This window comes from Sus scrofa, chromosome X (assembly GCF_054392235.1).
Source record: "Sus scrofa isolate SSC_HxYL_T2T_F1_AM1 chromosome X, Sscrofa_HxYL_maternal_Yorkshire_Landrace_v2.0, whole genome shotgun sequence".
NCBI classification, from domain to species: Eukaryota; Metazoa; Chordata; class Mammalia; order Artiodactyla; family Suidae; genus Sus; species Sus scrofa.
Window position 1 is genome coordinate 2,055,019 of NC_139401.1, and position 26,411 is coordinate 2,081,429.

The 26,411-nt window shown below is 56.2% G+C and overlaps 1 protein-coding gene across 3 annotated transcripts; it reads left to right on the forward strand.

The window, feature by feature from the left end:
- The first annotated feature begins 8,632 nt into the window (after positions 1–8,632).
- LOC146394435 (granulocyte-macrophage colony-stimulating factor receptor subunit alpha-like) lies at positions 8,633–22,929 on the forward strand. 3 transcript variants are annotated; one of them, XM_085007021.1, is made up of 12 exons: positions 8,633–8,971; positions 11,009–11,102; positions 11,858–11,997; positions 13,252–13,378; positions 13,484–13,613; positions 14,261–14,445; positions 16,692–16,825; positions 17,307–17,330; positions 17,890–18,025; positions 19,610–19,712; positions 20,895–20,976; positions 22,001–22,929. In XM_085007021.1, exons 2-12 carry the CDS (start codon positions 11,030–11,032, stop codon positions 22,088–22,090), a joined length of 1,224 nt encoding a protein of 407 aa, XP_084863147.1. In that variant the 5' UTR covers positions 8,633–8,971; positions 11,009–11,029; the 3' UTR covers positions 22,091–22,929. The 3 variants fall into 3 exon arrangements, 1 of the variants encoding a protein (XP_084863147.1); XR_014834864.1 differs by lacking the exons at positions 20,895–20,976; positions 22,001–22,929 and having other exon boundaries at positions 16,601–16,825; positions 19,610–20,089; XR_014834865.1 differs by lacking the exons at positions 17,890–18,025; positions 19,610–19,712; positions 20,895–20,976; positions 22,001–22,929 and adding an exon at positions 15,758–16,394 and having other exon boundaries at positions 17,307–17,704.
- Positions 22,930–26,411: the final 3,482 nt, after the last annotated feature.

Consider the following 26,411-nt stretch of genomic DNA (forward strand, 5'->3'; position numbering starts at 1 on the left):
CTCCACCACAGCCACAGCAACACGGGACTGGAGCCGCATCTTCAACCCACCCTGCAGCTCAAAGGCAATTCTGGATCCTTAACCCACTGTGCGAGACCTGACTCTGCATCCTCATGGACCCTTGTCAGGTTCTTAACCTGCTGAGCCATGACGGGAACTCCTTACTACCCAATGTTTGTAAAAATGAGTTCTCCAAGTGGGTGTTCCTAGCAATCAGACCTAAGGCCCCGTATCCAGACGTGGCCTCTCAGTGACGGGTCCATCCTCTTCCAAGGAAGGGCCCCGCCCCCTACCCTGCGGGCGGAGAGGCTGGGGGGTGGGTGGCGCGCTGGGGCGGCTGTGTGGGTTGCCCAGCAGCGCCCTGGTGCTCACTGGGGCTCAGTGCCTGCAGACGCAGCTTTTGGGAACTGGCGCCTGGCATTGCCCAACAGGATGTGCAACGCAGGCAGGGCCAGGGGAGGTGCTGGCCGTTCCGAGATACCAACCGCATCCCCAGGTCCCTTCCTCTGGACGTGAGCACGTGTTTCCCAGCAAATTTCTAGGGCTGACGCTGCAGCCCAGGCTCACACATAAGGGACGATTGATGCCTTTGGTGACCAGGCGGTCCCTGGACACGGGGTCATGCCCCCAGCTCCATCCAGGCTCTTACGGCCATGGGGGGGGGCCGGGAGGGGGCAGCAGAGTCATCCTCCCGCCTCCGTAGGAGGAAGCCCACACATCAGAGGGGGGGTGAAGGAGGAAGTGGTCAGCCTGTGAGTGACACTGACTTAGGCCCGAGGGGACGTGGGGGCGGTGGGGGCCACTTAGCAGGGGGGTGGCCCGCGGGGGGCGGGGTGTCCTGGAAAACATGGCATCCCTCTCAGTGAGGGGACAGACGCGAATCAGGAGCCACGGGCTGCAGGGGACTCTGAGGTCTTGCAGCCAAAACCGGCCTCTGTCCACAGGCCAGTTAAGAGACAGAGGTGGGGTGAAGCAGAAAGACCAGCTCTATGGCTCTGCCGGGCACAGGAGGCCCCGGCAGGGGAGCCCCTCCCAACGGTGCCCTCCCTTGAGAGGGGACAGCCAGGGCTCTTTGAGGTTGACCTGCAAACCAGGGCTGCTGATGAGGATGCGGGAACCTGCCTTCTGCTCCCTCCAGAGGTCACTTCAGAGTCATCACGGCCACAGTCAGGGGGTCCGGGGACGGTGCCTGGTGGTCTGTGGGGGGATGGCCCCTTGCCCTTCTCTGTGCACTGAAGATGGCTCACCAAGGAAGGGGTGTGGGGGAGGGTTTCAGAGGAAGAAAAACCCCGCGTGCCACAGACCTCTACGTGGAAAGGAGCCACGAGGGACAGAAGCAGTTCAGCAAGGACGAGACCTCGTGTGCAAAGCCGGTTCGACTTAGGTCGTGGCCAAGGCCGGGCTGCACGTCCTGGAGACTCTTGCCCCTCGTTTTCAGCTGTCACCATGTCTCCTTGTCATGAACTCTGGAGTCAGCGTTTTGAGACGGAAGGGAGGCCTGGGAGGGGAAAGGCGAAGTCTTTTCCTTCCCAACCCAAGGGCTCCGAGTTCCCGTTGTGGTTCAGTTTGTTGAGAACCAAATACTATCCATGAGGACACAGGTTCGATCCCTGGCCTTGCTCAATGGGTGAAGGATCCGGCGTGGCCATGAGCTGTGGTGTAGGTCGCAGACGTGGCTCAGATCCCGTGTTGCTGTGGCTGTGGTGTAGACGGTGGCTGCTGGGAGCCACAAAGTGGCTAAGAAGAATAATCCTGCGTGAGGCCTAACTGCAAGCAAAGCTACAGCAGAGGCTGAAGGAATGATGCCCTCTTCCGTTCTTGCGCTTATTTGCTGTCTGACGTTAATGTGTGTTGTAAGTCATTCTTGGCTCATCAAATGGGAACCTTCTCAAATTCCTGAGCCTCCACTCAAGTGTGGGCCATTACCTACTTATCGACCTAGCCCTTGCCAAATAGGTTGAAAACAGTGAGCATTGCGTAAAGAAGTCTCCTATCACGCAGAACTGCCACGTAAGCCCGGGGATTTTGTTGGAGTTTGGTCTGTTCCCATGGAGACAGATTAGGGGGTGGTTGGGGTGTTGCCCATGGCCCAACAATTGCGGCTACTATAAGGCCAGATATTTTTCCACAAAAAACGCTACCTGTTGGGACCCAGCAGGTGGAAATTATTATTTTTATAATTGGTAGGATTCTTTGATACATAGACTTGGTAATTAATAAAGGTATAAATAATTATAGACAAAGTTTATATAAGACAGTTTATGTTCCTGCGACCTGCTAATGGGCTGAGGTCCGCCTGACCTGGAAAGCAAGTCACATGTGAACACCCCACTCCCCATTAATGGCTGCTCAGGCCTGCTAGAGGAGCACAAAAGGTAGCTTGAGGCAAGAATGTCTATCACCTGGAGTTCCCGTTGTGGCGCAGTGGTTAACGAATCCGACTAGGAACCATGAGGTTGCGGGTTCTATCCCTGGCCTTGCTCAGTGGGTTAACGATCCAGCGTTGCTGTGAGCTGTGGTGTGAGTTGCAGACGTGGCTTGTGTCCCACGTTGCTGTGGCTCTGGCTTAGGCTGTCAGCTACAGCTCCGATTGAACCCCTAGCCTGGGAACCTCCACATGCTGGAGGAGCGGCCCAAGAAATGGCAAAAAAAAAAAAAAAAAAAAAAAAGAATGTCTACCACCTTACGCCAAACCATGCTGATGCAAAAATTAGATACCTATTATTCTGCTTGCTAAAAATTTATCTTCTAAGAATAAAAGTACAGTTTGCGCGTATTTTCTATGTAATCTTCATTTAAAATCTAAAACTAAAAGAACAGTTTGGAATGATAAATTAGCACATGTTGTTTTGTGTTTGGAATAATAAGTTCGCACATATTGTTGTTTTGTATACTCGTGCACAAGAGCGAAATGCATAAAAGCTGAGGCTCTCCTTTCAATAGACGGGGCATCCACAGCACTTGCGGAGGGAGTTGGCGCCAATTCTTTCTGCGCCGTTTGCAGCCCCTCCTCCTGTTCGTCGTCTCCTGGTTGCTGGGGCTGGACCCCGGCAGGTGGCTACAGCTCTGATTCTACCCCTAGCCTGGGACCCTCCATAGGCCACAGGTGTGGCCCTACACACACACACACACACACACACACACACACACACACAAAAGAAAAAAGCAAAGAAAGAAAAAGAAAAAAGAAGACACACACACACAAACCCATGACGCAGGGGCTTGTACACGGATTCAGTCTCAGCAGCGACCTCGCTTCAGCATGAACCCTCTCCTCGTCTCCACGGGGCTCTAAGAGAAGCAGGACTTTAGGACCCCGCCCGGGTCACCCCTAATTCCCTAACGCCCCCTGCAAATTCCCTGCTGTTCAGTCTGTCTTCCAGACATTTCGTGCAGCTCCGCTGTATCTTGTCACGACCGGTGCGTTCACACAGGGTCCAAAGGTCCCCATGTGACACGCGGCTGCTTCTGCTTCCTGCACCCCAAACCTTTTTATCTGCCCCAGCTCTGGATGTTTCATTCTTATCTTTTTTGATTTGCTTTCTTTTTAAGGCTGCACATGTGGCACATGGAAGCTCCTGGGCTAGGGTTTGAATCGGAGCTATAGTTACCACGGCCACGGCCACGCCAGATCTGAGGGGCACCTGTGACCTACGCCACAGCTTGTGGCAACACTAGATCCTTCAACCCACTGAGCAAGGCCAGGGATCGAACCTGCATCCTCACGGAGACTGTGGTGGGCTCTTAAGCCCCTGAGCCACACTGGGAACTCAACACCATCAGTGCAAGGAGGTGAGCTGATCACTGGTCCAGGGTTGGGCTGACGGCTTGAGCTTGGGTTGCAGCTGTGGTGTTGATCCCGAGAAGCGGGATGCACGGAAGGGCTCGGTGTCCTGAGCGTTGGGTGGCTGGGGTGTTTCTAATCCACGGCCAGTGACGGTGACGCTCCACATTCCAGGAGCACTCGGGGGTCTGCTGTTCTGTAAGTGCGCTTATGTCCCGCTGTGGGGCAGCGTGTTACCTCCTACCTCTGTGGACGTGCTATGTGTCTTCTGCTCTGCATGAGTGAAACCCTCACTCTGCTGACCAAATGCAGCCCCTGAATAGGAATAATAATAATGGCATTATAGCAATAATATAAAATTCACAGTAGCAATAATAATATGAAATGTTAGCCGTAATAACATTCAATAATAGTAGTTGTACTAATAAGTAGTATTCATATAACAATGATAAGTGATATTGGTAGCAGTTGTAGTATTAAATATTAGCCGTAGTCTAATAATATTAAGTAATATTAGCAGTAGTGATATTAAGTAACATTAGCACTAGCAATAATGCCAAGTAATATTAGCGATAATAAGTAGCACTAGTAGTAACAATATGAAGTACTATTCGTACTACTACTGCTATTTTTTTTAGGGCTGCAGCCATGGCACACGGAGGTTCCCAGGTTAGGAACCCTGGTCCTTAACCCACTGAGCGAGGCCAGGGCTGAACCCTCATCCTCGTGGATGTTAGTTGGGTTCCTTACCGCTGAGCCGCAATGGGAACTCCCATAGTAATAATACTAAATAACATTAGTAGTGATAGTAGTATTTCATCATAACGTTACATAATGCTAGCAGTAGTAAGTACTATTGGCAGTAATAAAACCAAGTACTATGAGTCGCAGTGAAGAGTGAGCATCATAGGGAGTAACATTAGTGCGAAGAGTCGTGATAATATTCGATCATACTAATCGTGGTACCAGTAGCAATGAGAGCATTCAAGAGTATTAATACTGCTGCTGCTAGTAACGCTCTGGCCCCGGGAAGGAGGGGCCAGGCCAGCAGCAGAAAGGGTTGCTTACTTCCTGGCCAATACCCAGGACGTGCCCCTGTGGCTCAGTAGGTGAAGATATCCGACGAGGATCCATGTGGACGCGGGTTCGATTCCTGGTCTTGCTCGGTGGGCGGAGGAGCTGACGTGGCCGAGGCCGTGGTGCAGCTGCAGCTGCAGCGCCCGTTCGACCCCCGGCCCGGGAACGTCCCTGTGCCGCCAAGTGGGGCCCTAAAAAGACGAGGGAGAAAGACCACGAGGTGCGTCAGGGTCTTTGGAAGGACAGTGCTGTCTGGGCTGATGTCGTGTTTCAGGTTGCGCAACACGAGAGGTCACACAGAAAAGTGACAGTTCAGGGAATGTCCCTGGCGGAAGGACCGCAGGCCAAAGTGAGTCACCGCCAACTTGCGCTCTTTCCAGCTCTGGCTCGGGGCCTCTGCCGGTCAGTGTCCAGCCCTCCGGTAGGGGGGACAGGGATTGACTTGAAGGACCCAGCGGCCTGGGGAGCCCCTCCCTCCCCCAGGACCCAGGTCACAGCCCCCTATGGTGCGTGACGCCTGCTGGGTCCAGGGGCCACGCCGGGTCCCGCTGCTACCGTGGGCGGCTGTGTGGGTTTGGGGGGGTCAGGATGTGGCCGGGCTGACTCATGCCCCGAGCCTCCTCTTCCCCGAGTCAGGCCCCAAGGCGGGGGTGGGGGGGCCCCATCTCCCTCGCAGGCGCCCTGGACACATCCCGACCCTGAGCCAGAAGTGCAGCTCTGGGGACCCGGAGACCAGCAGCCCCTGGGAGCGGGGTCTCCCTTCGGAGCACCCTGTGGGGGCCCTGACAGGTCGGAGCCGAGAAGTGGAGCCCCCTCTGCTCAGGGTCCCCCAGGGCTCGGACCTCCTTCCCAAGTCCTGGCGTTGGGAGGGTGCTCATTCAAGGTGTCCTGGAATCAACGACCTCCTGAGGGGTTTGGGAAAACTCTGCAGATGGAGGGGTGACCTGGCACACATATGGGGTTCCTCCCTACAGTGCCCCGCCCCACCCCCAGCCAGGCACACCTGTCCTTGCAGGCGACACAGATGTGTCATCTCTGCAGTTTTGTAGAGATGAAACCCCATGGTATGGTAGCGACTCTGTTGCCTGTCCTTTTAATGTTTTTCATTTTTATTTGTATTTTTTATTTTTAGGGCTGCACCCGTGCATATGGAGGTTCCCAGGCTACGGGTCACATCAGCCCCACAGCTGCCGGCCTACACCACAGCCACAGCAGCGCCGGGATCTGAGCTGCATCTGTGCCGTACACCACAGCTCTCAGCAACAGCAGGATCCTTAACCCACGCAGTGAGGCCAGGGATCAAACCCATGTCCTCATGTATACTAGTCAGACGTGTTTCCACTGAGCCACGATGGGAACTCCCGGCCTTTTTATTTTTTGGCTTTGCTTTTTTCTTTTGCTCTTTGGTCATTCCCGAGGCATGTGGAAGTTCCCGAGCCAGGGATACAGCCACAGCACGGCAGGGACCTGAGCCTCAGCAGTGGCAATGACAGATCCTTAACCCGCCGAGCCACCACGGAACAGCCATGGTCTTAGTTTTTTTTTTTTTTTTTTTTTTAGGGCCACACCTGCGGTATATAGAAGTTCCCAGACTGGGGGTCGAATCGCAGCTGCAAGTCTACACCACAGCTGCAGCCACACCGGACCTGAGCCACAGGTTCAACTTACACCACTGCTCACGGCAATGCCAAATCCTTGGCCCACTGAGTGGGGCCAGGGATCGAACCCGTGTCCTCATGGATACTATACACTATGTTAGGTTCTTAACCCCCAGAAGCACAGTGGGAACTCTGATATTCCTAGTTCATGTCTGAAGGAACACAGAATTTGCAGATGGGCCGTCTCCCAGAGCCTCTACTAATCAATAACGCACGTTTTAAATAATCAAGAATTACTACTATTCTTACAATAATTTTAAATCGCGATATACTTAAATAATCCTCGAGTCCACTTCTCTGCCCACGCTGTTGGAAGCCGACCAAAACGAAGTTGATTCGGTTATACATACATAGATTTTTTTCAGATCATTTTCTATTAGAGGTTATTACCAGATATTGAGTGGACTGCCCTGTACTATACCGTAGGAGCTTGTTGTTTATTTTATATACAGATTTTTCTTTTTTTTTTTTTTAGGGACGCCCTCCCAGCATATGGAAGTTCCTGGGCCAGAGATTGAATCCGAGCCGCAGCTGCCACCCGAACCACTGCAGTCACTTTCTTGACCACTGTTTCTCGGCGGGAACTCCAAATTAAATTTAATTTTTAAAAAAAGTTGAAGCTTCCGGACCCCGCACGTGACCTGGTGGTGCGTGTGTACCGTCTGTTCTAAAAACTCCGCGGCTGCCGTGCCCCCTGCCACTCCTTCCTCGCTCACAGTTAAAAATAAGGTGCAATGAACACATACAACCCAAACCCACCGGGTACCAAGGGCCTGCGGGTCACATTAAAAAGATCGGCCAGGAGTTCCCTGGTGGCTCAGCGGTTAAGGGCCTGGCGTTGTCACTGCTATATCTCAGGTCGAGGCTGTGGCACAGGTTCAGTCCCTGGTCTGGAAATGTCTTCGTGTCAGGGATGCGATCCCTCTGGCTCTCATCTGTTGGGGGTTCAGTTCTGCAGAAGAGCTCAAAGACATTGCTGTGTGTGTCCCTTGAGGGGGAACCAGGACCTGCCCCCAGGCGGCACTTTGGTCCCCTGCCATCCCCTCGGGGTCTCTGCATCCCTTCCCTTCCAGATCAGCTCCTGTGGGCACCTGCCCTTTGGGGCTCGGGGAAGGGCCTGGGGGCTGAAGCTTATTCCCTAAAAACAAGGCATGGGGGGCTTGTGCCCAGGAGCCCACAGAGCCCTGCTGGGTTTCATCATGCCAGGAAGCACCCCCCACCACCACCACCGTTTTTCTTCTTTTGACGGCCGCACCTGCAGCATAGGGAAGTTCCCGGGCTGGGGGATGAATCAGAGCTGCAGCTACCGGCCTCCACCACAGCCACAGCAACACCTGACCTGAGCACCTGAGACCTATACCACAGCTCACGGCAACACTGGATCCTTAAGCCACCGATGGAGCGAGGCCAGGGATCAAACCTGAATTCCCACGGACCCTGTGTCGGGTTCTTAACCTACTGAGCCACAGCGGGAACTCGCGGAAGCACCCTATATTTTTATTTTTATTTATTTATTTATTTATTTATTTAGTCTTTTTGCCATTTCTTGGGCCGCTCCCGCGGCATATGGAGGTTCCCAGGCTCGGGTCAAATCAGAGGTGTAGCCGCCGGCCTACGCCAGAGCCACAGCAACGCGGGATCCGAGCCGCATCTGCGACCCACACCACAGCTCACGGCAACGCCGGATACTTCACCCACTGAGCAAGGGCAGGGATCGAACCGGCAACCTCATGGTTCCTAGTCGGATTCGTTAACCACTGCGCCATGACAGGAACTCCAGCACCCTTTACATCAAGGGGGCCTTTGCGGGTCTTTCCTTGGGTGCTGAGGCCCGAAGATCTTCCTCCCCAGCTTGGGCTTCCCGCCCAGCCCGCGGGCCGTCTTGGGAGCTGAGAGGGAATCACCTCCCCTTGGCGGGGAGGATGCGCTGGGGCAGGAAAGGTCACAGACGCAGGACACAGCGGCGGGGTGGGGGGGGACCCTCATTCCCCTTGACCACCCCAGAGGGAGTCAGGGCGGGAGGGCCCGGAGAGATCCTGTTGCAAAAACAGGAACCTCGGGAGGTTGATTAAAAAAAAAAAAAAACAACCGTCTGAACGCTTCCTGTCCCCCCAGAAGATAACGCTGCAGTGGCCACACATACGGGGGAGACTCAGCTGATAGAAGATAAAGGATTTCTCCAGACGCTGACCTACGGAAGACCAGTGACACAGAGAAGCCAAACGAGAGCATTTCGGTGCAGAGGGCACGTCTCAGCGAGCAGGCTCCTTCTTGTGGTCGCCCCGAAATCCCACCTCTCGGAAGGCGCCCCCTCCCCCGGGCCCCTCTGCTCTGTGCCTTCATCCCACAGAGCCTTCAGGCCCTGCCCAACCCCGCTCACCAGCTGGACCAGGCTCTGCCCTCAAGAGCCCCCCGAAACGGTCCGAGGAAGATCCCCACATTTGGCCGACAGGTAGGTTGACCTTGCCCATCTTCAGGGCTGTCGCTTTGGCTGAATCCGGTGGCGGCACTGGTTTGGGATGGGACAGAAGGCGGCATCACTCGAGGGCAGGAGAAGGGACTCAGCCTCTGGGGAAGCTGGTTTCCGCATGGCTGTACACAGTCTTGGGCGGACGTGGCAGGGTGTCCGTGTTGAGGGGGACCCGGCCACTGTGTGCCCTGCATCTCTGTGCTGTGTCATGTCTACAAGTGACATGTTTCCTTTGGGGTGTTTCTAAGCAGTAACTTCATCAAGGGTTTGTATCAGACGCCCGCCTGCGCCAGACAGATGCCACCCCCCAAACCCCGGACTTGGGGACTCTGATCCATGGGTCTGACTCAGGGACCTCTTCCCCAGCTCTGGTGACACCCAGAAAAGCATGGCATCTCACCTGGGAAGGCCAGGAGTGATGGCACCGTCACTCCATCCTCATAAAACTAACACAATGGGCGACTCATGTTGTGTTCAGAATCTGGGAAATCTTTCGTGCCTTTGCTGGAAAGCCTCCGGGGGCCACCAGAAGGTAGCTGGTGGCTGGATATTGGAGAGGCGTCTTTGGGAGCCTAAGATGGAATACAAGCCTCAGTTATCTCCCTGCCTCCTTGAGCCACGGTTCCATGGCAACGGGGTTCCAAGGCACGTATACAACCTATGCCATGACTTGCAGCAACACCTGATCCTGAACCTTCTGAGGGAGGCCAGGGATCCAACCCGCATCTTCATGGATACTAGCTGGGTTCGTAACCCGCGGAGCTGCTCCCCTTGGCCAGCTCTTGATGCTGAGATCCAATGGTCTCCCTACACCATTTACTTCCCGAAAGACACGGACCATCCTCAGCCACCCGCTCCACCAAAACTGTGCCAAGGTCACTCCTGACCTGGCTCCTGGTTTCCCTGTAGGCTTCCAGCTCACCTGGCCTCACAGTGGCTTCATCCAGGTGCAGCCTCACCTCCCAAGGCTTCTTGCCCCTCAGTTTCTGCAACACAGGCAGCTCTCTGGCTCCCCTGGGCCACCCAGATCATTCCCAGGCAAGTCTCCTCACCCCAAGGCCACTGACAGGAGACCTTCCAAAGCCCCCCTCAGTTTCTGCAACACAGGCAGCTCTCTGGCTCCCCTGGGCCACCCAGGTCATTCCCAGGCCAGTCTCCTCACCCCAAGGCCACTGACAGAGGAGACCTTCCAAAGCCCTGGTTCTTCCCCTAGCGTGGTGCTGGGGGTGTCCCTACCTGAAAGGGCCTTTGTGAGTAGAAGAAAAAGGCAGAACCAATGCGTTTGGCTCAGGGCCAGACAGAGTTGCCTCATGCCCCAACGTGGCTGCTGTGGACCAGCATGCTCATCATACATCCCTTTTTCTTTTCACTGGAGGCCTCTCCTGCCCCTTAGGGGCCACTTAGGAGAATATCAGCTTAACATAATCCTGATACCAACTCAGGCATTCTCAGTGGATCTCCGCATGTAGGAATGTGCACAAAAGATGGCCCATGATAGTGGGCCAGGGGAAAAAATTTGGGGGGGGGTGTTGGCACCCAGAAAATGTTTCTTTAATCCAAGTTTGCTTCGAGTTGGCATCATGAATATATGTTAAACTTGCTAATGCCTTGGAGGGAGTTTCAAGCAGAATTTAAAAGGGGACTGATTTTACCTGATGCCTCAAGGGTGTAGGAGGATAGTAACCACACTAAGCTCTGATGGGATATTTGTAGACCAAATAGGACCTCATGAACCACCTAAGAACCCTGTAGAGGAGCAGGAGAGGTGAGGCTCCCAGGGAAAAAAGAAAGGGATGTGTGATGAGGATACCGGTTCACAGCAGCCTCTCTGGGCTGTGAGGTAACTGTCTGTCCCTGAGCCAAGTGCCTTGGGCCTAACCTTTTCCTCTACTCACAGAGGCTCCGACAGATAGATTCTGATTCCTGGGGACTCCCCCGGGGGTTGTGCTAAGAAGAAAGGGCGCCTTCCTTGGTTGAAATCAGACGTCCTGAGCTGCTGTCTCTTCTTTGGCTGTTTAGGTCCAGCTGTGGGGCTGCGGCATGGTGAGCCCGTTGAATTTTGTAAGCCTCCTGGTGCTCGTGAACTCAGCATGCTTTGTAGACTCACAATTGGGTAAGTGTCGGCCAGTCCTTGAATGCTGGCATCTGTGACGTGGTGGGGCTGCGGCACCCCTAAGGCTTGAAAGGGGCAAAGGTGGGGGAGGGGCACAATAGGGGAAGGGGACGAAAGGGTACCCACCATTAGGACTGAAATAAGCTACGAAGATATGCTGCCTAGCACAGGGAATATAGCTAATATTTTGTAGCTATAAATGGAATATAACCTTAAAAAATTAGGATTTGCTATAGGGTACATCTGCAACTTTTATAATACTCTACATCGACCATACTTCAATAAGACACTCAATTTAGGGAATTCCCACTGTGGCTCAGCAGGTTAAGAACATAGATAGTATCTATGAAGATTGGGGTTTGATCCCCGGCTTTGCTCAGTGGGTGAAGGATCTGGCCTTGCAGTGAGCTTTGGTGTAGGTTGCAGGCTCCTCTCATATACCACGTTGCTGTGGCCATGGCCTAGGCCAGCAGCTGCAGCTCCAATGCAACACCCAGCCTGGAAACTTCCATATGCCGTGGGTGTGACCCTAAAAAGAAAAAAAAAATTTCCAATGTAATTAAATGGCTAATTAGGCCAAATTGGCCTTGATAAAGGAAGAAACAAAACAAAAAGCAAACAAACAAACACAGACCCAACCGTGATACCTGCAAAACATCTCCCCTCAGCTGTAATTATGATGTCGCCTGGGGGCAGGAGTGGGAGGGGGGAACTGACTCTTGTTAACTGTTCTTTTTCTTTTTTTTAAATTACAGCACAGAAGGAATCTCCTATTATAAATACGAAACTAGATAAAAGGAAAAAAATCTTAACCTGGAATTCCAGGAGAAACGTGACTCAGCAAGAATGTATAATTGACATCCCATTCGAGGATCCCATCAGACCAACCGTAGAGGTGGCTGCTCATGGGTCATGCCCTGTGGCTTTGCTTCTAGACAGCTTAAATTTTCCTGAAAAAATGTGTCTTGAGCCTCCCATTCCTAATGTTCTCGTGGGGGAGGAGAACACATTTTCCATCCTCTTAGGTTCAGTGACGGGGTCTGCAAATTAAGTGCACAAAGGGCAGATTAGCAGGAGAAGAGGCATTCTGCTTTGTTCCTATGTGTAATTTTGACACCCATGAAGCTTTACAGAAAAGAGGGGAAAACCCAAAGAAGTGATCAGACCAGGGAGTTTCGGTGTCATTCTGACAAAGGGCAACACTTTTTGAAGACAGGAGGAAACAAAAGGAAAGATGTTTGCTCTGAGGGCTGGTAAATTACGGGAAAGGACTGCTACCTATGTGAGGAAACTAAGGGACGATAAAGGTTCTTTGATAAGATCTTCCTGCGGGGGGCTCTCCGTCTAAGTTACACAGGCCACTCTCCACAGGCCAGGGCGGTGTTTTTACCACCTTCCCAAAGGGCAGCCTATGCCTGCTTTCACGCAGAGAAGGGGCGTTAGCAAACTCGTCCTGCAGTTGTTGATTCTCACTGCCTCCTTCAGTTGAAAATAATCCGAAGGAGGGAGAAGCCAATTCTGCCTTTTTTTTTTTTTTAAATGAGGAAGTAAAGGATTTTTTGCAGACTCGGAATTTTGGCTCAGATGTGGGTTTTCCGTGAGGCTGAATTTGAGATGAGCCCGAGACAGCAGGTCTCGGCTTCCAGGGGAGGGACAGGCCGTGCCTGGGTCTAGCAGCCACTCACGGGGTCCCTCAGAGTTATACATTTTTTTTTCTTTTTCTTTTTAGGGCCACACTGGCGACATACGGAGGGTCCCAAGGCTCGGGGTCAAATGGAAACTGCACTTGCCTCTACCACAATCCGAGCCACATCTGCGACCTACACCACAGCTCACGACCATGCCAGATCCTTAACCCACTGAGCGAGGCCAGGGATTGAACCTGCGTCCTCATGGATTCGAGTCGGGTTTGTTACCGCTGAACCACAATGGGAACTCCCACATTCTTTTTCATGTTTAAAAATATTGAATCGCTATGTCATACACCTGAAACTTGCATCATAGAGTGAGTGCATCAGCTGTACCTCGATCAAAAGGAGGGGTTTTGGTCAGAGGCCCCCTGCCTCCTGCAATGGTCTCGGGATTGTGTGTCGGGCCCAGGAGCCTGAAGCTCAGGTGGCGTATTTACCCTTGGCTCCGCCTCTTCCAGGTCTCCGACGACAACTCCTACGCCTGCACCTTTGTCAACCACTTGGTGCACAGGGGGGCCAACCTGACCGTGAATGTCACCGCAGATGGGCAGGTGTACCAGGAGTTCCTGACCATTCCCAACCCAGGTGACCGCGCCCCCCCACGGCTTCCTCCTGTTCACAGCACCCATGGGGCCGGCGGGGCGCAGGTGCTGGCGGGGCCGCCGTGAGGGTCTGTGGCTGTCTTTCCAGGCAAAGAAGGTTCCGGAGGCACAAACCTGTCCTGCCTTATCTACAACATCCGCTTCATGAACTGCAGCTGGATGCCGGGCCCAGCCGCACCGGCCGACGTCAGCTACCACCTCTACATGTGGGCATCCCTGTAAGCCGTGCCCCGGGAGCGGGGGCCTCGCTGGGGGTGGGAGCGTTACCTGCCGAATGAGCCACAGCCCAGACACGCTTCCTCCGGGTCCCGGGGCATCTCTCTAAAGGCTCCCCCAAATCCCAGAGGAAAACGCCCGTGTCCCGGTCACCTTCAGCGGGCTCCCGGCGCCAAGCTGTCCACCCTCCCCCAGTCGGAAAGTGTCAGGAAATTAGCAATTTAATCTTTTTTTTTTCTTCTTGCCCATGGCATGCAGAAGCTCCCTGGCCAGTGAACAAACCCGCCCCACAGCAGTGACAGTGCCAGATCCTTAATCTACGAGGCCACCACGGAACTCCTATTTTTAGTTCTTTGTTTTGCTTTTTCTTTTTTTTTCCTGTTAGGGCCACACCTGCAGCATATGGAGGTTCCCAGGCTAGGGGCTGAGTCAGAGCTGCAGCTGGCGGCCTATAGCACAGCCACAGCAACGCCAGATCCGAGCTGTATCTGCGACCTACATCGCAGCTCGTGACAACGCTGGACCCTTGACCCACCCAGTGAGCGAGGCCAGGGGTCAAACCTGCATCCTCATGGATGCTGTACTGGGCTGTTAACCCACTGGGCCCAGCACGGGAACTCCCTCCCTGATGCCCGTCTTGCAATCGCAGTCATGGCAACGTGTCGGAATGCAGCTGGTACATCCTTGATTCCACGGGGACGCGGGTGGGCTGCCACTTCGAGAACCTCGACGAGCCCCACAACACGGACAATTACTTCTTCCTGCTGAACGGGACCAGCAACGAGACCGCCATCCAATTTCTGGACTCGATTCCCTTTGTAGGCAAGGATATAGGTAAGACAGTGGCCTCCTCTGGCAGTATTCTGCCCCTTCTGCGAGTCATCCGCTGCGTGGACCACGTGCTGGGTCCCGGACTGGCCTCGGCAAGATGCAGCATCTAGATTTAGGCTCTGGAAAAGACACACACAGGGAGCTAGGCTGCTCCTAGCTGTCCCTTGGGGTGGGACGCCTGCATTTTTGGCACCCGTGAAACATGCAAGGTACAAGGGATTCATGCTTTTGGTGATCACAAGTTCTAGAAACACCTCGCCAACCCCAAATTAGCAACTACTGATTCCTGGCTGCTCGGGGAAACACAGGGTTAGCCTCCGGTCACAACATTTTCATCAGCTTATCCAATGCATGGATTCTTCCACCATAAGGCAGGTCACAGCCTTCCTGTGCTTAGGACTGATAGGAAAAAAAAAGTTTCCTCTACCCTCTTATGTGCAGTGAAAGGGGCATGCAAATTAAATTGGCAACGGATCAACAGAAGAAAAGCCTGCAAGTTTAATTTTAATTTCTACTTGCATGGGCGGGGGTCCACAGAAATGAAATAACAGTAACACCCCTCATGAGTGGTTAGACTCAGGGACATACATGCTATTTTAATAAAGAGTGATACATTGCGAAGACGGGATCAGACAAAGGGAAGGGAATTTGAGCTTCTGGAGGTGATAAAATGCATGTGTACACTCAGGGAAGATAAGGGTTATTTTCGTAACGTTTATGCAGATTCATCTCAGTGCTGATTTTTCCATCGTTTTCACAGTCGCTAAGCTTCCCCGGGAGTTCTTCTGAGGCACAGTGGGTTAATGATCCGGCGTTGCCATTGCAATGGCTCGGGCGGCAGCTGCGGCTCAGGTCCCATCCCTGGCCTGGGCTCTTCCACATGCCACTGGTGTAGCCAAAGGGGGAAAAAAAAAAAAAACAAGCTTTCCCAGAGAGAGAACTCATGGAAGCCCTCATTGCTCAGGAGTTTCTGCTTTTAGTCAGATAAAGGCAGTTTGGGAATGAGTTCTTTCTGTACGTGTTGCTTCTCAGTTGCCTTCAGGCATAAATAACCCTCATGCCAAAGTGTCATTTTTTTTTTTTCCTTTTTAGGGCCTCACCCAGAACATATGGAGGTTCCCAGGCTAGGGGTCGACATGGAGCTGCAGGTGCCAGCCTACGCCACAGCGACAGCAATGCGGGATCCTTAACCCACCGAGTCAGGCCAGGGATCAAACCCGCATCCCATGGATACTAGTTGGGTTCTTAACCCGCTGAGCCACAACAGGAACTCCCAAAATGTCCTATGTGGGGGGGACATTCTGGTGCCTTTCAGGAGCACCAGACAGAATTCGAGTGCTGTGCTTGGGGGGCCGTTTATAACGGTGACACGGGCGACGCAAAGCACAGAAGCGTGGGAAACGCAGTACCCGACCAGCCATGGAAAGAGCACCTGTGTGCCGTCTGAGCTGCGGAACCTCCGCTGGGGACACCCTTGTTGGGCGACTCCCATTTCGTGCCACCTTCTGGAAAATAACTGCTGAAGCTCCGCGGGTGCTGATCTGGGGGTTCCAGGCTGTGTTTGAGGCGCAGGCGAATTTTCAGATTTGGACTCGGTGAATAAACCAGACATGCTCGGTAGCAAAGGCGCCGTCTCCCGGCTGAGCCACGTCCACCAGACTTGAGGCCTGGAAGGGCCCTGGGGTCTTTGAGACCTGAGCATGGGAACAGGGGCCACTGCCCCCTACTTGTCCGTGGACCTCCTGTCCTGAGCTTGGGTGACCCTCCCCGTGGCTTCTCGTCTGCGTTTGGGTCTCCTCTTCCGTCTCTTAGAAGGACACTGCCATCTGCAGTCCCTGGCAGAGGAGGGGCTCTCAGAAGCCGACTTCTGGGAGTCTTTCCATCCTCAAAACGCCCAGGTCCAGCCCACCCGGAGTGCCAGTTGGCGTGTCTTCCTTAGGCTGGGCACGCAGGTGACTCCCCTGAGACCTCCACGTAAACACCAGCCAACCTCCGTCCCGTGGGTCATAGGAAGTCCCGGAGGCCGACGTCTCTGCCCGGATCCCGGCCATTCCACGACCTGGAGGCAGAGGCTGGGGCTCGGCCAGGACAGGCGCTTGCAGCAGGGAGGGGACAGCCCGGGTCTCGGGCCTGGCACACCCGTCGCCTTCTCTTCCAGGGACGACGGGGATGCTTCTGCAGGGTCCCAGGTCATGGACGCCTCCGCCTCGTAGATGTCTCACCTGAGGCCTCTTTGCGTTTCTTCTCAGAAAAGTATAACCCACCAGCCAATGTCTCGGTCACCTACAATGTGTCCTATTACATCATACGGTGGGACAACCCCAAGATCCGATTCCACCTTTCCCATCACATCCTGTGCTACGAAGTGGACGTGCAGAGAAAGGTTCAGGCCCCGAGCGTCCTGCCTTCTGCGCTCCCCCTTGGAGCCGAAGCCTCACGCATGAGAAGCTAATGCTTGGCTCCAAAAGTCTGTGCTGTGTTTGTACCTTTACTGTCTCTTTGTCCTGAAAATGCTGTTCCTTCTTTTTCTTTCTTTCTTCTTTTTTTTTTTTTTTAGAGCAGCACCTGCAGCCGATGGAAGTTCCCAGGCAAGGGGTTGCATTGGAGCTGTGCCCACAGCCATGTGGGATCCTTAACCCGCTGAGTGAGGCCAGGGATCAAACCTACATCCTCATGGATACCAGTCGGGTTTATTAACCACGGAGCCACGATGGGAACTCCCGCTCTTTTCTTTATTCTTGATTTTTTTAATTAAAAAAAAATCCCCCTTACGCTTATAATAAGCTTCGTGCCACCCCTGGGTTGGGAGGGGCTCTGTTTGAAGATGGAGAAAGCCCCTCATCGTCTTCCCCTTCTCTTTTCAGGGCAGCGTCTCCAAGGGGGAACCCGTGAGTATCTCCCCCTCTGTGCATCCCACAGCTCTCGGTGGGCAGCACAGCTCCGCTCAGCCTGGGTCCCCCTCTGCCCCTTTAGCAGATGGTCCACAGGTTTGCCTCCCACGGAGAGGCCCCTGTGGATGGAGGGTATCCGTTGTCCACGAGGACACCCCTGAGCTGTCCAGGGACCGCCGTGCTGTCCCCAGGGTGGGAGAAAAAGTGACAGCTGGGGTCCCCGGAGCAGCACGGCGTCCGTCGCATCCACGGGCGTCCGAGTCCAGTTGCTGCCTCCTCGTCCTCTGTGGAATCAGAGCAATCCCGACCCACTTCCCACGGGCGTGAGGACCTGCCCACCACATGTCAGAGACTCATAGCTGTGACCCCAGGTGGGGACCGGCTCCACCTGCAGATGCCGAAGCCCCTTAAGGGACTCCCCCCGCCCCGGCCCGCCCCCAGCAGGAGACACGGAAAGGTCACCTTCCTGCCAAGGTCGCAGCCCTGCCTCCCCCCTGCGCACAGCCCAGCGTTTGTCACCACCGCCCGTGACCCTGGCTCTGTATGTCTTCGAAAGGTTTTCCAAAGAGGAGAAGACGAAAATAAGTACCTGCTGCCAGGCGCCACCGTGACGGGGGAGCACACCCTGCGCGTGCGCGTGAGGCACGCCTACGGGACCATGTGGAGTGACTGGAGCGCCACCTGCTCTTTCGGTGAGACTCCCGGAAATGCCTGTGGACCCTGACGGGCGGCCGGGACGGAGGGAGATTGAGCCTGTGAATTCTGCTGCCCGAGCCTCCTCCTCTGGCTCTTAGGAGGCCACTGTCCTTGGCTGGAGGGCCCCCCTCATCCAGGAGGACCTCCTCCCAGACTCCTCACTCCATCACACCTGCAAAGACCCTGTTTCCCAATAAGGTCCCATTTTCAGGATTTAGAGGAGGGGACACATCTTTTGTGGGTCCGCTGAGCCAACTGCAGGGCCCCTCCCAGCCGAGGCCCCAGGGATGGCTTGGGCGGGCCGTCTGATCAAATACACCATCCACAGCGTGTCTGCTTTCCTGCACCCCCTACTCTGACCTTTCTGGGTTCACTATGGGAGGCCTTCCTTGATGCAACCACACGGACACAGGCCGCTCTGGGGTCATCTTGCTGCAACCCCACTGGGGTGTCTCTAAGGCCCCCCAGCCCAGGAAAGCCACCCTCCGGGAGCCAGCCAGGCTGTTCACACTTTTCTCCCCCCATGGGGGGCTCTGTCTGCCCTCCAGGGGGCCCTCCTCCTTCATGGGAGAGGCGGGGACAATCACACAGGGAATGGCCTGGACGTATGACAGTGAGCATCGCCGGGCATGGCTGGCATGGCTCCTGGCGGGGAGGTGCCCAGAGCTGCCCCCGTGAGCTTTGTGGTCCAGACTCCCTGCATGCCTGCCCCGTAGGACCACAGGAGCCATGACTGGACCCCCTGGAAGCCAACAGGGCATGAGCTCTAAGTATGCACCTGCTGAATGCCTAAAAGCCATAGGGCTGCCCCACTCTCACCGCAGAGAGGAGGCGCCAAATCCACGTGCGAGCTTCCTTCCTCGTGGGCAGTGGTTCACGCCTCACAGAACTCTGGAGCCCACCTGTCAAGTCAGAGTTCCCAAGAGAAAGCCTCATTTGCAATTTTTTTTTAAAAACACGTTTTATTGAAGTAGAGTTGCCTTACAAGATTGTGATCATTTGTGCTGCACAACAGAGTGATTCACTTCTACATGTGCCCACATCCATTCTTTTTCAGGCTCTTTTCCCACATAGGTGAGCACAGGATGTTGACTAGAATTCTCTGTGCTGCACAGCAAGTCCGTGTTGACCATCCCTTCCACACACAGTGGTGTGCTTGTCTCATTTGCAATTAAAACACAAACAACTCATACACACAACCACCTTCGTTCCAGCCTTGACATTTCACAATTACACATTCATTCCTTTGGCTATGCAGTACAGTGTTGAGAGTAACTATGTATTAAGAAGGAAGGCATTGTGCGGTATCCACTTTGCCCTGGTGGAAATGTATTTGGTGGGTCCTCTCTCACGAGGGGGAGGGGGCAGTGGATGGGGACAATGAGAAGAGGTCGGGTGAGGTGGGCATAGGATCCTAGAACAGTGCCAACATTCCCACTTCCCTTGGGTCCCTGTGTCTGAAAGTTCTTTTCTCTTTTGCTCCAGCCCTGCTTCCCCTACCCCGCAGTCTGATAGTGGGGGTGGGGGCACGAAGATGACCCCCTGGTCACTTCTGACCCTCTGCTTGTCTGCCCCATCAGGCTTCCCTGAAAAGGATTTCGGCAGATTCCTTGTCATCCTGGTCGGGCTGCTGGTGGGGGCGGTGGCTTTGTTCAGCATGGGCCTGATGTTTCTCTGTAAAAGGTAACGCCCCCCCCCACCCACCCCAGACACCATGGTCTGTGCAGGAGGCCGGCCACAAAAGGCCACACGGGGTGGGAGTGGGGGTGTCACCCCATGCACAAGGAACGGCCAGAAATCCAGGCTCAAAAGGCCGATTCGAGGTTGCTGAAGCCAGAGCCGGGGGAACAGCGGACGGCCGGGCTTCTGCCACCTGAGATCACACCATAATGGGGCCACATATCCACTCCGGTTCTCCTCCCACGGCCGGCGGGCCCTGGGAGAATCTGACCCTCTGTAGGTGTGGGGTCTGCATGCTCCCTGCAAAACTCAGTCACGATTTTATGCCCAGAAGAACGAGCTTTAACATAAGAGCTTTCCAAAAAAAAAAAAAAAAAAAAGCCTGGAGTTTTTGCAAGGAGCACACAGGTGACCGGATGACAGGTTGGGGACGTCACGTGGCGGAGTGGCCCTGAGCTCGGCACCGGTGAGGCTCTGTCCCCTGCGTCACCATTAGGAAACGGACGCTGGGTGTCCCCTGACTGGGGACTGCGATGGAGGCCGACTATGGGTCACAGCCACCACACGGGGGCAGCAGCTGAGCACCACGGACCGACCGTTTCTCCAGCTCCAGTTTCCTGGTTTGAGGCACGGGGGGGGGGGGGGGGGGGGGGGGGGGGGGGGGGGGGCCTCCGGCTCAGATGGGGCTGTGGCATCAACTCGCTGAAGATTTAGGCTCTGTGCCCTGTACCGGCTGCCTGATGATGCCTGTGCAGGATATGCCCACCTGGGGTGACCAGAACCAGGCTGCTGCTGGGCAAGCCTGGCGGGATGGGGGCCCATCCCATCTCCAGGGCAAAGCCCCAGGACTGTTTGACACACGGGGACCAAAGTCGGTGATGGAGAGTGTGGGGTGCTAGTGGCGCCTGGGGGTTCCCATCACGATTGCAGCCTCATGGGGACCCTTGTGGTAACTCGGGGTATCCTGTGGTTACTTGGGGATTCGTAGCAGGTTCCGGGGCCTTGGGGGACAGTTGAGGGCCCTCGAAAGGGCCCTGGGGTCACACCAGCCTCACCACTGACTTTGAGCAGAGTGGCTGGTGGGATCCTGGGTTTCTCCAGGATGGGACAGGTGCCACGCCTTGGGGACCAGAAGGCCAAGCCAGCCTCTCTTGCCGTCCACATCTTTGGCCCTTTTCCTGCCAGGTTCTCTCTGAAGCAAAAGCTGTTCCCGCCCATCCCGCAGGTGAAGCAGGACCTGGCGAGCTCCTTCATGTCCAACCTGGAGGTGAGTGACACCGGGTGGCTTCTGGTTCTGGCCACCACCTTTGAGAAGCCGGGGTTCGCCTCTTTGGAGGTGGGGCCGGAAGGGTCTCTGCTCGCTGAGGGGGCCCCTGGCAAGGGTGGTGGCGGGAGGAGGTGGGGGGGTTTGGCCCTCCAGCCGCCTGCACCGCTGAAGCCCCTTCTTCCAAGCCTGCAGCCCAAAAGCCAAAACCCGCAGCAAAGTCGAGGAACCCCAACAATGTGACCTATTTTCGTAGGGCTCCTCTTTGAGTGTGGTTCTCTCTTTCTTTCCCTCTCCCCCCTCCCCCCCTCCTCTCTCCCCTCCCCCCTCTCCCTCCTTCCCCCCTCCTCTCCCCCTCTCCCCCCTCTCCCTCCTTCCCCCCTCCTCTCCCCCTCTCCCTCCTTCCCCCCTCCTCTCCCCCTCTCCCTCCTTCCCCCCTCCTCTCCCCCTCTCCCTCCTTCCCCCCTCCTCTCTCCCCTCTCCCCTCTCCCCTCCCCCCTCTCCCTCTTCCCCCTCTCCCCTCCCCCTCTCCCTCCTTCCCCCCTCCTCTCCCCCTCTCCCTCCTTCCCCCCTCCTCTCCCCCTCTCCCTCCTTCCCCCCTCCTCTCTCCCCTCTCCCCTCCCCCCTCTCCCTCTTCCCCCTCTCCCCTCCCCCTCTCCCTCCTTCCCCCCTCCCCTCCCCCTCTCCCTCCTTCCCCCCTCCTCTCCCCCTCTCCCTCCTTCCCCCCTCCTCTCCCCCTCTCCCCCCTCCTCTCTCCCCTCTCCCCTCCCCCCTCTCCCTCTTCCCCCTCTCCCCTCCCCCATCTCCCTCCTTCCCCCCTCCTCTCTCCCCTCTCCCCTCCCCCCTCTCCCTCTTCCCCCTCTCCCCTCCCTCCTCTCCCTCCTTCCCCCCTCCTCTCTCCCCTCTCCCCTCCCCCCTCTCCCTCTTCCCCCTCTCCCCTCTCCCCTCTCCCCTCCCCCCCTCCCTCCTCCCCCCCTCCTCGGAATGAAGAGCTGGTCCAACCCCTGTGCTGTCCTCTCTCTCGCAGACGGCCTGGGACGGGGGCCACCCCGCGCCGGGCTCGCAGGACCCCGAGGACATCCTCACGGTGGAAGAAACGCGGTGCTTTGCCCGCTGAGACCTGGAGGTGCTGGGTCGGGCCCCGCACCCCAGTCCTTACGAAAACGCCGCCGCAGTGGGCCCTCTGCTGCATCAGCGATAGGACTCGGCGCCGGCCCCTCGCCGGCCCCCGCCCCTTGCATGGACTCAGTCTGCAGCCGCCGCCCCGCAGGTTCCCGCGCCCCACCCGCGACCCCCGCCCCCCGCCCCCCCGGCGCCCGCGGGATGGACCTGGCCCCCCAGCTTGGACGCGCCCGGCAGGTGGAAGAGGATGAGTCCCACACACAGCGGTCCAGATTGTCCGCAGCGGCACAGACTTGGGGACAGACAACTCGGGAGTCACCTGTCCGCACTGCGCAGCCCGCCCACAAGGGGGCGAAATAAACACACACGCGATCGGGTGTTAGGGCATCGCAGGGGTTGCCTGTGGGCACAGCTTCGTGGTTCAAGTTCCTGGCGGATGCTGGTCCGCAGAGGAGGAGGGAGAGAGCCCTTGCCCCGCAGATGCGCTTGCCGGGTGTGCATGGCGTGGCCTCTGTGGGTTCCTTTGCTGCTCTGGTTCCTGCGTGTCTTCCCCTTCCAGCAAACTGTGCATTTTATCGAGAACCCTTTATGAACGAGGTTATTTAACTTAAGGTTACAATACAGTGGGTCGCCACGAGTTAAGGTGACGCTCCATGTACTGTAAGATGGGGGTGCCATTCCCTGGTGGCTCAGCGGATTGAGGAGCCGGTGTTGTCACTGCTGCGGCTCTGCTGACTGCTGTGGCTCAGGTTCGGTCCTGGCCCGGGAACTTCCGCATGCTGCGGGTGCAGCCAAAAATAAAACAAAAATAAAATAAAATATTGGTTATATGCCCTGGATTGTCCACATCGTAATTGCTATTGAGAGACTCTCCGCAAGGGGGGATTTGGGGGGATGGGAGGGGGGCGTCCCCATGGATGTGAAAATCCTCAGGCAGAAGTTGGGGTGAGGGGTTCCCTTTGATGGCTAAGAACCTGGGATAGTGTCCCTGAGGATGTGGGTTCGATCCCTGGCCTCGCTCCATGGGTTAAGGATCTGGCGATGCCGTGAGCTGTGGTGTAGGTCGCAGGAGTGGCTCGGATCCTGTGTTGCTGTGGCTGTGGTGTAGGCCGGCGGCCGCAGCTCCCATTCGACCCCTAGCCTGGGAACTTCCATGTGCTGCAGGTGTGCCCCTCAAAAGGGAAAAAAAAAAAAAAAAGCTGTAAGGGGTAGGCAGACGCAGGGCAGATCAGGGATTCTCATCAAGCCATGGACCCCGCGCCCCTGGCCCCCGGCCCCCAGCCCCCAGCCCCCAGGCCTGGCGCTGCCCCTGCTCCAGGCTCCACTGGCCCCTCCAGGCTGCCGTTCACCCAGGAGCCAGGGCACTGGCAATTCTGCAAGGACACCTCCTTCTGTCTCAGAAACACTTCCTGGATACGCCGCAGCTCGGTGGAGAGGGGGCAGGGGTGCAGGGGACTCTGGAGGGACCAGAACGTGACACAGGTGCTTCGAAGGCATCGTGCCATCTGGGAGAGCTTCGCAATATTTTCCCCAAATCATTTTTTTTTAAGGAAAGAAGAGCCAAAAAAAGAAAGAAGAGCAGAACATTTTTCTATTGCCCTCCCTCTCTCTGTTTTTTTTTTTTTTTCTCTCTTTCTTCTTTGTCTATTCCTCTCCCTCTCTCTCTGTCTCTCTCTGTCTCTCTTCAGTCTTGGTGGTATTTAGCACATTTACAATATTGTACAACCACCACCTCTATCCACTTCTCATCCCCCCCAAGGAGACCCCATTCCCACGAGCTGTCACTCGCCCAGCCCCAGCCCCAGCCCCTGGCACCATGAACCCTCTTCCTTTCCCTGTGGACTTGTCTGTTCTGGACATTTCCTCTCCATGGAATCCCACAGGGTGTGTCCTTCTGCGTCTGGCTTCTCTCACCAGGCATTGTGGGTTCAAGGTCCATCCAGAGGCAGCCTGTGTCCAAGCTCCCCTCCTTTTCACGGCTGCATCGTTGTCCACTGTGTGGAGGGACCCCATTCTGTTTATCCATCCATCCATCATCCATCATCTGTTCATCATCCATCCACCACCCACTCGTCCACCCATCCATCCATCTACCCACCCAGCCACCCATCCATCCATCCATCATCCATTCACCCACCCAACCATCCATTCACCCACCCATCCATCCATCCATCATCCATTCACCCACCCAACCATCCATTCACCCACCCATCCACCCAACCACCCGTCCATCCATCCATCATCCATTCACCCACCCATCCATCCGTCCATCTACCCACCCAGCCACCCGTCCATCTACCCACCCAACCACCCGTCCATCTACCCACCCAACCACCCGTCCATCCATCCATCATCCACTGATGGACGTTTGGGTTGTTTCTTTTCTCTCTCTCTCACTGCCCCCCCCGCCCCACACACACAGCGTTAAAGCTGAGCACACTCATGGAGGAAAATAGTCACCAGTGCCCCCACGGTGGCTGACATCAGGCACCCCCATATCTCAATATGCAGGACGAAGACACCCGCCCTCCCTGCCCTTCCTCTGCCAGGGGCAGAAGGAGGTAAAGGCAGGGGAGGAGAATGGAAACACCTGCTGAGAACCACAGCCCTCTGCTGCATCTCTCCACCGGCTCGGCACGTCGTAGCCATCTGGGCTGGGCCACCCCGGGAAGAGGCCGACCTCGCCGCCAGGCCAGGCTCACCGGGGCTGCCTGCCGGGGGCGTGCGGACGTGGGCAGAGACGCCCCTGCAGACGCAGAAAAGGTGCCCGCTTCCCGATTTCCTGGGATGCTGAACCCCATCCGAAGGCAAACCTTCGAAGAAACGGGCATTTCACAAGAGGCGGCAGCTGCTGATGTGATTTCAAAACTTCGAGGGTTGGGCTGGGGCCAAGCTCAGAGGAAAGCTCTTGCGAAAGCCTTGTGGGGCTTTGAGAAGATAGGAAAGGGGAGGCTGTCGATGGGAGGGAAACTCGTTATCACCGTGGACGCAGCGCCTGTGACCCCAAGATACCTCCCCCCAGCGAGCCGCGCCAGGGTGGCGCCGGAGATAACTCGCCGGGGGTTACAGGAGGTTCCCTAGCTCCGGCCGTGACAACCGGTCCCGGGAGAATGGGCTTCTCTTGGGGTCATCAGCTCCAGTGGGTGGTGGGCTTGGCCCCCCGGGAGCTTCTGATGCAGGAGGATGGATGCAAATTAAAAACCAGAAGAGCTCCTTGGTGGTTCAGAGGGTAAAGGACCCGGCGTTGTCAGAGGAGTGACTGGGGTTGCTGTGTGGTGTGGCTTCAATCCCTGGCCCAGGAACACCCACGTGCCAATGGGACATGAATTTGGAGTTGACATCCACCGAGTGCAGGTGTTGAAAGGGGCAGAAAGGCCCCACCCCCGTGCAGGCAGCGAGCTTGGGACTAGACATTGGCTGGTTTTCTGAAGCAGTGGCCGCCAGGCCTGGGGACGGCTCTGGGACAACAGGTCTGTTGGTTCCCGCAGGGAGCAGAGGGCACGCCTCACCCTGCCACGTCCAGGGCGCCAGGCCAGCAGGAATCTCAGAACACAGAGTGTCCTTGCCTGGGGGGCAGGGCAGCCCCTGCGGCAGGATGTGTTTCTGCTGGGAAACTTCATCCGGAAAGGCCCTCCTCTCCGGGGAAACCCACAGGCTACCCGCAGGGTCACGGACGCCTGGCTCGCCCGACCCCGAGGACGAACGAAGCCAGCCTTGTACCAGGATCTGGCCCCCGAGGGTCTGCCTGTTGGCAGCCCCGCTGTGCTGGAGCCCCAGCGCCGCGGGTCTGCCCTGCAGGTTTGCAGAGCTGGGCGTAGGCCAGCGAGGGAGGGCAGTTGAGCTCCCAGCCTCGCCGCCTGGGCCTCCCAGGTGGTGAGGCTGCCCCGGGGGGAGTTGCGGTTTGGGGCAGGGGTGTCTGAGACCCGCCCCCAGCCCTGCTCAAGCCCAAGCTGTGTTTGCTCCCCACCCCCACCCCAAGAGGTGCCCCTTTGCAGCCCCAGCCCGGCTTCCCCAGGGCTGTGCTGGGACCACCTGCTGACCAGCTGCAGAGAACACCGTGCGACGCCCATGGGGTGCGGGGGGCAGGGCAGCAGCTGAGACCCCCCCGCTTCAAGAAAGGAGACCCTCTCTGCAGTTCTGGAGGGGAGACGAGATAAGATTCTCCCCCACAAACAGAGGTTCCCAAGTGCTTCAGACCAGGCAGGGGTCGGGGCTGGAGAAGCTGGAGAACTGGGACTTGGGGCCACCCTGGGGCGGGGGGGCGGCAGCCTGAGGAACTTCAAGGTCTGTCCTCAGGATGGACCAGCTGGACGCAG

Coding starts and splice junctions, on each gene's coding strand:
- LOC146394435 (XM_085007021.1), top strand. CDS start 11,030: ATGGTGAGCCCGTTGAATTTTGTAAGCCTCCTGGTGCTCGTGAACTCA. Junction 13,379..13,483: donor CCTGACCATTCCCAACCCAG/GTGACCGCGCCC, acceptor CTGTCTTTCCAG/GCAAAGAAGGTTCCGGAGGC. Junction 13,614..14,260: donor CTCTACATGTGGGCATCCCT/GTAAGCCGTGCC, acceptor TTGCAATCGCAG/TCATGGCAACGTGTCGGAAT.